Source organism: Psittacula echo (assembly GCF_963264785.1).
Source record: "Psittacula echo genome assembly, chromosome: 4".
Taxonomy (NCBI): Eukaryota; Metazoa; Chordata; class Aves; order Psittaciformes; family Psittacidae; genus Psittacula; species Psittacula echo.
The window spans coordinates 43,277,551-43,290,106 of NC_137738.1; the positions used below are offsets into that span (position 1 = coordinate 43,277,551).

Here is a 12,556-nt window from a genome sequence, read left to right on the forward strand (position 1 = left end):
GTGGCTATTTTGGAGAAAAAGTTATTTTTCATATCAGTGCTCAAGCACTTAAATTGCAGAATAATGCTCTTACTGCTTTCTAAATTAGTTTTTAGAAGCTGCTTTTTAATTGGAATATGGTGGGTGTGGGTGGGTGTCAGAGACAGGGAGAACAAGCATGAATTTGCTTGGAGATGGATTGCTAACTGAAAAGCATAGGCCCTAGAAGAGTGTGAGGCATTTAAAAGATGCACCACGCATAAGACTCTCCACAAGCAAAGCATTTTATGTTGCTATCAGCAGGTTCCTTAATGGTTTTATAACTGTAAATGCTGTCTGTGCATTACTTCATGTGGGAGTAATGAGCATTAGTTAAAAGAGGAAAACAAAAAAAATACAAACCAAGACATTAAGTGCCTTTTTTTTTCCCCTCTTTGTTTTTCCCCCCTTTTTTGTCTCCTGACTTAAATAAACCACTTTGCTGCAAACGAACGATCCTGCCATTTATTTTGCTAGGTTAATAAAAACAAGAAGTGGCGTGAGCTGGCAACCACCTTGAACGTTGGCACTTCGAGCAGCGCAGCCAGCTCCCTGAAAAAACAATACATTCAGTACCTGTTTGCCTTCGAGTGCAAGATTGAGCGAGGGGAGGAGCCCCCTCCAGAAGTCTTCAGCACTGGAGATACTAAAAAACAACCTAAGATTCAGCCGCCATCTCCTGGTAAGTCAAAAAACCTGCAGCCTCTTACACAACCGGTTTTTGAATGCAGAAGGTATTAGGGTGCAGTTTACGTATTTAGAAGCGTGTCTTGCTAATGCTGGGCAAACAACAAGGATAAGTATGTTGTTGGCATCTTGTTTTCAAACTTAGAGCTAGCTCTTGTGTCAAGTCAGATTTAACTCTCGTGTGTCTGGTTTGTCATTGCTTGCTCTAACATATAAAGACGTGTGCACCAACATACCCTTAATATTCAGTTACAATGGCACAGTAGAAGGAATAGGATTCTGCATGGGCCTGTGCTGTAAGGCAGGAGGCAGTTGGTACTAAATGGATCATCCATTTGCCTATAAAGATCAGGTTTAGGTACTTGCACTTCCTTTGCTATGACAGAAGCTGCATATTCAACACAACTGTTGGTCAGTAAAGCTTCAGTTAGAGTCAGAATGGCAGATGATGGACTGATGATGAGTGGGTCTCATATGGTTGCTCTGATATAGTTCATGTTGAATGTGTGGCAGGTGGAGACAGTAGAGTGTAGTGTATCCCCAATGCCAGACCTCATAGTTGAGAGGCATGCTCTCTGCTCTTTTGTTGCTAATCCTGTATGTCAGGTGAGTCATTAGCATCACTGTCTTTATCTTCTCATCTGAAAAATCTGAACTGAAATTGCTTTATTTTGGCTGTTCGTTATGCGTGTACGGTGTGGTGTTTGAAACCACACTGTTTTCTTTCTAAATTTAACGTAGGTCTTTAAAGATTTGATAGTCATGATTGATACTCAAGCCAAGACAGGCATAGTACTATTCTATGATGCTGCCTTCTGGACTACCCACGGAAGAGGGAAAAAATTGCTTTGTTTTGATGGTTATTAGGCTTTTCTGACCAACAAAATAATCTGATGAAAGTTGTGAACTACCTTCACAATTACTGTTACACAGACTGCCTTCTGTTACTGCGAAGAGAATATAATTCCTGAAATGTTTACAGCTGTTCCCTGCAGTAAGTTTTAGAAGGCAGTTTTAGGAAAGTATTAAATAACTTAATTTCTGTTAGTGCAGTTCACTGGCTGAAAATGGGAAGTGGCAAGTCAGGGACCAGCAAGCTCTGCAGGCAGTTTGCAGGCTGTCTGGCTCCAGTATCCTATTGTGGATACTAGAAAATTGCAGAAACCTTTATAATCGCATAATACAGTTCTAGGCTTTACAAGATCATTTCTTATGATAGTGCTTTGGCAGTGCAGAAAACAATAACAGTGATAAGGTTTAAATCTTTTTCAGCCTGATGTATTCAGTGTAAGGATTCAGGGAAGTGTTTAGTTAAAATCTGCCTAGGTAGGGCTGTTTAATAACTTAAGTATTTCCCCCGCCTTGTTAAGACCAAGGGTTATCAGGCACCCTAGCACCAATTATTTAATAGAGAAGATAACGAGGTTACTTTGCAATGCAAGTTTAGAAGGTGCAGAAGAACACTTGGTACTGGAAGTGAAGCCTGTAGTCCGAATGTTTATCTGTCTGAAATGAGCGTAAGTGTCCTGAATATGCACTACTGCAAAAAATAAAAGATGTTGGACATGCCTGTCACCTCCTGAGAAGGCTGGTAAGGAGAGCTGACACTGTTGGACTTGTTAAGGAGGTTGAAGAGGAAATTCAGCTGTTCCTAAAATTAAACAGCAGTACTAAAAATGAAAGAGTATGTTGCTTTACTCTCTCCTCCCTTGCCCCTCTCCATCCAACACTGCTCTCAGTAGTTGCTTTAGGGATGATCACCATAAATTAGCTGAATTTTGAGGTGAAGGATCATTATTTAAATACATAAACCTGAAACAAAGGAATAAAATTATCAGACATACCACTTCTACAGGGCTCTTTTGCATCATGACACTACAGATGAAAATGGCAAAGTCCGAGTTTAAATTTATCGTAACATTCAAGCAAGCTGTCTACGAGGAGAACTGAAACTGTTTTTCTAAAATAAAAACACAGCAGGACATAGAGACTAGAAGAGGGGGAAGCAAGCAAAGATCTCAAGGTTTGTTTTGTTGGCAAGAAAAGAGCTCATGTCACTGAATGGGACTGCACTTCTGTACGGAGAAAGGCTTTCCCAGTGTGTATCAGCTTTAGTACATGAAATCCCGCTGAGGTATAGATGCTGCAGAGAGTACAAGCCTGTTCTCTTTAATAGTCAGCTTTTTTTCTTGCTCCTTTTCCTTTAGTATATACCAACATTAACATTTTAACTGCACAAAAGAAGTAGAGTTGTAGATGTACTTTAGTTAATCTGTTATTCTGGCATTCAGAGGGAACAGGAGCCCAATACAACAAGAAACAGTAGCCTCCAAAGGTCCTTGCTTTAACCATTAGCCTCTGTTGTGCAGTTAGCTCAATGGAGGCAGAGCCACTTTGAAGCCAGATCCATTCATGGAGAACTAGTTACAGTATTAGGGCTGAAGTTAATTCTGATAAAAAAGCAAGGGGACTTGCCTCAGAGGGGAGGGTGTTGTATTTTTTCTGGTTCTAACCAGCTGATGCTATGAAGTTAAAGCCTTGAGAGTTTAAAAATCACCTGATATTCATAAAACTTTTAAAATGAAATATTTCAATTGCTCATAAGAACACATTGCTGCCTTAGTACAGAGAAGAATGCAGTTGCTATGTAGATGTAGTTCCCAGATAGATGTTATTCAAGGTGGAAGCAGGCTGAAGAACAGTTTAGACAGCTTAGAAGCACAGTTCTTCCAGATGTCTGGCATCCAAGGGGTGGTTGTATGACTGCCTTATAGAAGACCTTTAGAATGTAGTCGTAGCAGTACTAAGAAATGCAGCTCAACAACTGTATCAAGGAGACTGCTGTAGAAGAGCCCAGTCAGAGAAAAGGTGCAATGTGTAAGTCAAATGTATGGGATGGCAAGACAGTGGTGTGTTCTTTTGTAGAGCTGCCAGGGCGAGGTGAGGGCCTGAATATGTTTTAGGGTGGTTTGCACTGCTCCCAGGCTCTGCAAGTTGGAGACGTGTTGTGGTAGGCTGAGGCCTCTGTATTATAGCTTAAATCTGTTTGGGTTAGGTAATGCTGTCAGTGACCAGCAGCAGATATCTGGTGACAGGCTAGCTATTAGAGGATGCTTGCTGGCCTTATATCCTGATTATTGGGTCCGTGGCAAGGTCCATGTCAACTGTTGACTGCTCTTTTGAAGCATAGAAAACCCCTTAAAGAGAAAGAGGCATTGTAGATCTTCGTAAGATCTTTCTAGGACCTCAGTACTTTCCAGAAGTGGGTACAAAGACAAAATGCTCTTCCTGTCACGCATGTTTGATAGTTCTGACTAAAATATGCAGAAATTATGTGGTAAGTTCTAAACTGAAAGGAATTCTGGGGGCATTACACTAAGCACTAATGGGTGCCAGGGAAATTTCAAAAGAGCATCAGCACGAAGGAGTTACTTTCCGTTGCTGTGCTGTGGCACTGTAGATTCTCAGCTGCAGTATGTGGTTTTGTATGCATGACTCTAAAAATTACAGGCTGAGTGTTTATCCTGTACTGAATGAACAGAATGGCCACAGTGGTACAGCTGAGGATGCTCCTGAGTAGCACTCAGCAGCTGGCCCTGATGTCAGCGGAAATTTCATTACAGCAGACCTGGAAAATTGTGTGCCTGTGTTTGAAAGAGGGAGCAAGAGCACGCCAAGAGCGTGTGTTCCCTGCGTTTCCTTGGCAGCATAGAAACAAGACTTGGGGAGGGGAATGGTGGGGGGGACACGACACAGCACCACACGACACAGCCATTCAGTGAGTGCATCTGTAACCAAACCCATCGTCTCTGCTGGCGGGTGGCTGACTGAAGTGCTATTATTAGCAGGCAGGTGATGTCATGGAGCGTGTCATGAGGCCAGCCAGGGAATCCCCATGGAAGATGGATTGGGAAGGGTGGAAGGGGGGACAGAGAGTGGTGCCCCCTTTCCCTGCATCTGTGCCCACCCAGAGGGGCACTGCTGCAGCAAGCAGCCCCCAGCCTAGCCTAACTGGGGCACTGGGCTCGTGCTGTGTAAATTATCTTCCCAGCATGGTGGCTGGCTGTTCACTCTGAAGTATGTGAATGTACTTAACCTTCAGTAACCTTTCCATTGTTTACTTTAGAGTATACATTTGTAGCTTCTGGCAAAAGGTAGGGATATCCTAGAGAGCATGTCAGGCCTCCTATTAATGGAGTTTTAAGAGGCTGCATTCTTCTTTTTTTTTTTTTTTCCTGAAGGGAAAAAAAGTGCTGGCAAGGGAAAGACTTTTTTTTTTTTTTTTTTTTTTTTTAAACTGCGTATTCTGTTCTGGTAAATAAAGTGTCTTTCCCGAAAGCAGTACTTTCAGGAAGAGTAGGCTTTGCGTGCAGGCTGTGCAAGGAAGAAGCCATGCGGGTGCTATAATTTCCTGCTGCCGAGAATAATATGTGCCATTGAGTGAGCTGTGGAAGAGTTTGTAGGACCCCACCTTCTCACTGACAAAGATGTTCATCTTATTTCCTTTTGGCTGGATTTTCTGTTGTTAAAACATATTCTCACAAATCTGTTATGACACTTAAAAGACAGGTATTGCTTAGATGTGGATGTGGGATGAAGAATTCAGTAGCTATGTATACACAGGTTTTTTCCTGGGCATCCCCAAATCAGCTGCAGAATCATGTAAGCAGAGATTACCTGTTCTGAAAGAACATTATTGTTTGTCTTCCTTCTTAGTTCTGTGTTTAATACTGAAGCTTATGAAGCACTTCTAAAGCTAACATTTCTATTTCAGAATGTCCACAATCAAAATTAAACATGTACCATCATAAAAACCCTGCAAGGATAGGTGTAGAAATTTCAGTGAGCAGCTTAGCAAATGTAAAATTTAAGGTAAAATATGAAAAAGGCATATGGTACTTTCTGCAGAGAATAGGGTTGTTTTCGTATTCTTTAACTAGAAAACAGTGCTAATGGCAATGTGTGTAAAATGTATGTGTGAGAAAACATAGCTAGTTTGCATTTAATGTGTGTGCATGCAGGTACCTGTGTGCACATGCTCTTTATCCAGAAACTGTTTGAAGTGTATTGCTTTGATGCAGTCAATTGCTGAAAAGATAGGAAATGCCAAAAGTGAGATACAATCTTTGCAACCTTAATTATGTTTCCTTGTGCATATACAGTTCAATACACTCTTAATTACACAGTCACATTGAAAATTTTTCCATGAAATGTTTGTGTCATTCAGTGCATGGAGTAAACTGTGCTCAGTGAATGAGGGACTATTCAGTATTCTGTCTTGTCCTCACTTGTGCCACTGTTTTCAACCAGACTCAGGGATTTGAGTTTACTCCTTAGTTTTTCTTGTCTGCTACAGATGTATTTGAGACGTTTAACAAGCATTAATCAGCCTTTGCAATACTCCTCTGAGAGGGAAAGTAGTATGATTCCCATTGTACAGAAGAGGAACTGGGCTTCCAAAAAATTCACAACATAACAAACCCTATTACCCTGCCTTTACTTACCAGCCTCCCTCCAGTTGTACCTGTGAGAGCTTGTTGCAGGGTAGTTTCCTGGCTATAGGTTCACATGCTCACCTCCATATTGAAGACTGCCCAGATCAACCCAGGAGCTGAATTACAGTGGGAGTCAGTGCACCCGCAGCCTGAAATAAGTAGAAACAGGATCTTCAGAGAACCAAGCAGTAAACTTATAGCAAGTTAATAATCTCCACATAGAAACAGGTATTTTTTCACATTTATTTAACCAAACCAAAATAGACACTGGAACAGCAAGAGTACTTTCGCTGTCACAGGCACATTTACAGCATTTACCACCAAGTCTCTTCTTTAAATAATGAAGGGACCACTGGTGCTGTGTGTGAAAAAGGTGACCAAATATATATTTGGCTTGGAAGACTCACAGAAAACTATTTCTCTTCTGGGAACAACAGAAGAGGACTATATATTTTCAGAGGCATATTTTTAGAAAAAACTGGCCAGTTACAGCTGAAAATTGTGAAAATAAAATTAGCTTGAGGGGAATTGACTGAAGCTTGGCAAAGGTACTGAAAATCACATCCCAGAAGAGAAAATTAAGTTGGTTTAAAGATTGTATCTGCTTTGCTAACAGTAACCATTAAGAGTACACACATCTTATTTTTTCTCAAGGAATGTGCTGTCTACATTTATGTTATTTCTGAAATAAAGGTGAACTATTCAATGGCCTGTTGAGCGTATGGCAGTTTCTTGTAGGGCATATTCACATTCAGGCCCTTCTCGGTAGCTGGTGACCCAGTCCAGAGATTGACACACTTGCAGTCCCTATCCTGCGTAAGTCTCCCTGACTCAATGGTAGCAGAACCAGAAATTGCACTTCTCATGATCGCATTTGCCTTCCATTTTTACATCTGGTTTAGTCATTCAGAAAGAGGCAGGGGAAAAATAGCCATAACCACCATAACCTACAACTGCCACCCAGCACAGGTAGGATAGGAAAGAAGTTAATTGCTGGTTAATAGCTATAATAAGAGAAATACACAGGGTTAGGCGGTACCATATTTTACAGTAAGTATAGGGGTACACTGAGATGTTTACCTACATGTTTCTAATAAGATGTGACAACGTGTGGCTTAACTCAGAAATGCTCTCAAGCTTTTTAGAAGTAATCTAGAATCATGTTTAAAGCTCAAGGGTAGGAGAATGGTCCTGGCTCATGCAGGTGTCATATATACAAAGGGCTCACTTTATGTGAACATGATTTTACTTCTATATGGATTTGTTTTATTATATCACTAAAGCCTTCAGTCACTGTAGCATTAGTTGTTGCAATTGTTGTTACTGTATTAATGCAATCAGAGAGCTTTTCTTAAACTTTTTTTGAACCTCATTACTATGCGAGCATATTCCAAGAATGCCTTGGAGAGCTGAGGACAAGAACAATGTGGTCTACACAATGTGGATTTTACATATGCACTTGCTACTGAGACTGATTTCCAAATAGTGGAACATGTGTTACAGATATAAATGAAACACATATAAAAAAGGTGTTCTTCAGTTAAAAACAAGCTCTGCCTGTCAAGATGATGAGTGTTCTAGGATTCTGAGTCAATTATAAACTACTCTCACATACAGAAGAAAAGACCATACTGCTTGTTCCAATTTTCTCTCTAACAGTAATTTATAAAGTTTTGTTAATTGGTTCTTGAATGTAGATAATCAGGCACTATAAAACGCCTACATGACAGTTCATAAAAAAGAAGGACCTCTCAAGCCAAAGCCATATCTTTCTAAGCCTATTAGATGTGTGATTTTTTTCTGTTGGTAATTTTTTTCCCAAATTGCATCTAAAGATTTGAATCTTACAAGTTCTCCCTGGGTAGAATTTCTGCAGCAAGGGGAGACAGATCCAAGGTTTAAACGTTGTTACTAATTCCCACTTAACCACCTTCTAAATAAGAAAACTGCTACATCAGGTCTTGAGGGTTGGGAGTATTTCGCCTCAGTAGTTACATGAGAATAGTAACTTCAGTGTCTACTTTAAAAGACTGGTCCGATTTATTTTATCATTAGTTTTTGTGATGTATCATCTAGTGCCTTTATTACTGCTAAGTCTCATTGGAATAAAACAGTACAAGCTTTTCTATGCTTGTCATATCAAGAATAGAGCTATTTACCATGGTGAAGGAGGACAATAGTGCAGGTACTCAGATCTCAACATAGAAGTTTTTGAAGATGAAATAGATGCTTTGCAGAACTGACCTGGTCCTGTGACATACGCTCTACAATGACCTTAACTATAGATGTCTGTTGCTATTTTTACAGTTTTATTAGGAGTGTTAGCTGTAGCCTCCTGCTCAAATTCTACTTTCAGTGATCACTTTCTTCTTATCCCAGATTGCCTTTTGCTTTTTCTTAAATTCAATCTTTTGCCATGCTGTCTCAAAGATGGCATAGGGTTGCAGTGTGCCGCTAACCATTTGCCATGTTTCACCATGGCGATGTCTGCCTTTAGTGGTAAATGATGAATTTATATTATTATAGCAGTTTAAATTTGTGAGGAAAAGCTTCTGGATGAAATTTGCCCTATAAATGTATGTGTTGTGGTAGTGATTATATGAAGAACCTGTGCCAAAGAACAACTTTCATTTACTCTGTTGTAAACTATAGACAGTTAACTCTGTATCTCTGACCTCTGATTTAAATGATCTTTCATCTAGGTGATTTCTGTTCATGTTGCTTCAGGCAGCAGATTAAATTCATGGTTCCAGGAAAGATGATGACTATTACTGCACAGCATATTCTGGTATCAGAGGATTTTGGGGAAGTTCTGAAATACTGAGATGCATGTTATAAGCATACTTATGGGTGAAAGGACCAGTTTCTCTACTTTATGATTATTATTTCCACAGGAATTTGGCTGCTACCTTTTCATATTTCCTGTTTCTTTAATTTTCAGCAAATTCTGGGTCATTGCAAGGCCCACAGACTCCACAATCTACTGGTAGTAATTCCATGACAGAAGTGCCAGGCGATTTGAAGCCCCCAACACCAGCATCAACACCTCATGGACAGATGACACCTATGCAGGCTGGCAGGTATGAAAAGAGCTTTGTCTCATTTTCAGTTGGGCTGCAGTTTTACAACAGTTCAAGCCAGTCTTTCCCAACTGTTAGGGCACTCATCCAGTGCTGTGGAGAACTAGTCAGAGTCTTAAAAGTGGCAGGGAGAGAGGGAAGGGGGGGAGGAAGGATTAGGAGCTGCATTAGCTTTCTAAATACTAGAGAAGGACCAGACAAGCACCAGTGCAAAGGGGTGCATGTGAATATATGAAGAGTGCAGAGGAAGGTGGAACCCAGCAGCATGGGCTTAGAATCACAGCCTTCCTTTCCTTGTTTACCCTGTACTCCAGACATTCATGCTCAGGAAGGACTAATGTGTGGTTTTAAGGTGTTACTTAAATTCAAATTATGAAAAGCATATATAATAACAGTTGTTGAGATAGCAGAGGATTCAGCTGGATGGACTAAGAACCCTTTTGGTTCTATGTCCTGTAAGTCACAGAGACAGACTTAATCTGAAGTGAAGCCTTCTCACCATTCATTAAGGATCCGTATCCCACTGAAGTCCAACAAAAAAAGTTCTTGTTGACTTCAGCAGGAATGCAGCCAAGCTCTGAACTATGTACAGTCACTCCAAACATACTTAGGTTCTTTTTTTCTCCATCTGTGGTACTTCAGGAAGGATAACAAGAACCTTTTTTAGTAATCCTTAATTCAGATTGAGTTTTCTTTCACTATTTAAAAACCAGCAAAACAGCTTAGTGAAATTTCAGAAATATTTAGACTTTTCTATGAGTAACAGGAACACACACAGCTGAATTAGATTAAAACCCTTTAGGGGTTCTTTAAGGGTAAGGAGCCAGATAAGCCTGGGGAAAAATTGGGTAGATTTTTTTAATGATTGTCTAGTGTGAAAGTATTTTGCATCTTCCTCAGATGTATCCTGCACTGATCACTGCCACAGCATCATGGGCTAGGTGTATAATAGTCCAGTCTGTTTTCACAATTGTTACAAATAGATGATGATGTTAATGTCTCCTTTTTTTCATCTGCTAGAAACAGCGCAGTTAGTGTGCATGATCCCTTTTCTGATGTAAGTGATTCAGCATTCCCAAAGCGAAACTCCATGACACCAAATGCACCATACCAGCAGGGAATAAACATGCCAGATATGATGGGAAGGATGCCATATGAGCCGAATAAAGATCCTTTCGGTGGAATGAGAAAAGGTATTTTCTTTTTGGGAGCTTAAGTATTCTTCCCTACTTCTACGTAATCAAGATGTTCTAGTCGTCAAAATGAGCTCTTTTACTTTACTGATTTTGCCATTGGTAAAATGGCATCCTCGTAGCAAAAAGAGAGGTGTAGCACAACTGTGTTTCATTCTGGTCTGGTCATATTTTTCCCTCTCAGAGTCACAGTGTTTATTTTAGACTTAACAGAATCCTAAAAACACTTGTAGGAATACGTTTCAGGAAATGACATAAATTCATAAGGTTAGATTTTGTGCAACACCATAGGTTTCTTGAGGGTGGTTAGCCACTCTGCAAATCTGATGCTGGGCTTCAGTGTTAGAATATGAAGTGGTCAAGGAACATGCCTGGTTGTAGTAGGGCTGAACTTGGAATTCACTGTGTGGAACTGAGCCAGTCTCCTAATGCTCTTTGTCTCAGTTTACATATTTTCAGAATAGGAAAGCTAATTTTTTTCTCACTTGAACAGGCCCTGACAAAAGGTAATGAACACACTCAACAATTGTTTATTTTTAGAAAGCAAAAATTAAAATCATTGTCAAACCGGACTCTTGTCCTTTTGGCCACTGAACCTACAGATGGATATTGTAAAACATGCTTAAAATGAATCAATCTTGCATGCTTCTTATATAGGAAAGTGGGTGGAAAGAACACAAGCAGGGTTCAAAACGTTGCAAAGAGAAGAGCAGATGGAGAAGATGAAATTAAGAAAGTGGAAACTGAAAGGGAGCAAAAGGGAGGAATGGGAAGAGGAGGTCCAGAAATCAGGGGAAGAAATATATGTGATGAAGTGGGGAGATGCTTTAAAAGAGACAGTTACCTAACATGAATTTTTTTAAAGCTTCCCTTTAAATTCTTTCACCTGGACTGCGGATACTAGCATAACACAGTTGGAGGAAGGGAAAAACCTCTTTGCCTTCGATTCACTTCAGGTTTTATATCCGTGTAAGATTAAGTGGGTTTATTGCACTTTGTTATACGTTTATCCTATCGAAATAGAAATGTCTCTGTTCCCTATCTACTATGAGGGACTAAAGGATAGAGTCTCTTCCTGTATTTGCTTGGGATTTATATCTGATAATAGTTGTCAATGTGCCTTTTCTTAGACCCATAGAATATGCCCATCCTGTTCAACAAGCTACGTCAGGATACAGTATGTTTTCCATGATTAAATTATGGTATACATGTGTGTGTGCGAGCTTTATGGGAAAAAAAAAAGAGCCTGATTTTGACAGCTTTGTAATCTAGACTAGGAAATTTGCTTTAGTCTGTTTTGTAAGGTTTGTGTTTTCATTCATATTAGCATTGTTTGGGGTGAAAAGAACAAGAGCAAGTTGATCTTCAGCTGTGAAGACCACAGGGAAGAAGCTGCCTGGTGCCTGATGAGCTCAGTTCCATAAGATGAGCTTTCCTCGCTTGCAGCTCCTTACTATTATAACCATCATGTTGGTAGTGGTGCTGCTTCCTGTGTTTTCATCAGACCCTGAAGAGCTTGTCAGATATCAGCTAATTCTCCTTGGCAGTGTTATGGATCTGAACATTATTTTAAAATACATCACTTAATAGAAAGATATCTTCAAGCACCCAGAATAATATATTTAATTTCCCTTACTGTTGCAGTGCCTGGAAGCAATGAGCCTTTCATGACTCCTGGACAAATGCCTAACAGTGGAATACAAGATATGTATAACCAGAGTCCATCTGGAGCAATGTCCAACATGAGCATGAGCCAGCGACAGCAGTTCTCTTATGGAAGTGGCTATGACAGGAGGTGAGTCAATCTACAGGAAAAAGCAAAGCCCATTAGCAAAAATGATCCTCTCTCTCCTTATTTTCCCATTACACCTTGCAGAGAACATAGCAGCTTACATTTCGTACAGCATCTTAGGATATCACTGGGAGTCAAACCACTGGTAATGACCGAATCTAGCTGTTCACAGGAAGTAATAAGGAAGAATTGTCACACCTTAGAAGTCACTCAAGCTGCAGCAGATCAGCATGTGGGTGTGTTTGACAGCTGCCTTGAGCTGGTGGCTGTGCTGGGCTGTGATGGCATAAA

At 40.2% G+C, this 12,556-nt stretch overlaps 1 protein-coding gene across 2 annotated transcripts in view; it reads left to right on the forward strand.

Moving 5' to 3' along the window:
• Nucleotides 1-12,556, forward strand: part of ARID1B (AT-rich interaction domain 1B) — a gene marked incomplete at its 5' end in the record, with an annotated part of 335,015 nt that overhangs the window by 305,735 nt on the left and 16,724 nt on the right. For both annotated transcript variants that reach the window (XM_080616793.1, XM_080616794.1), the window contains 4 exons: nucleotides 496-700; nucleotides 9,142-9,280; nucleotides 10,301-10,473; nucleotides 12,118-12,268. In XM_080616793.1, coding sequence (XP_080472919.1) covers nucleotides 496-700; nucleotides 9,142-9,280; nucleotides 10,301-10,473; nucleotides 12,118-12,268 — 668 coding nt within the window. The remainder of the gene's footprint in view (nucleotides 1-495; nucleotides 701-9,141; nucleotides 9,281-10,300; nucleotides 10,474-12,117; nucleotides 12,269-12,556) is intronic.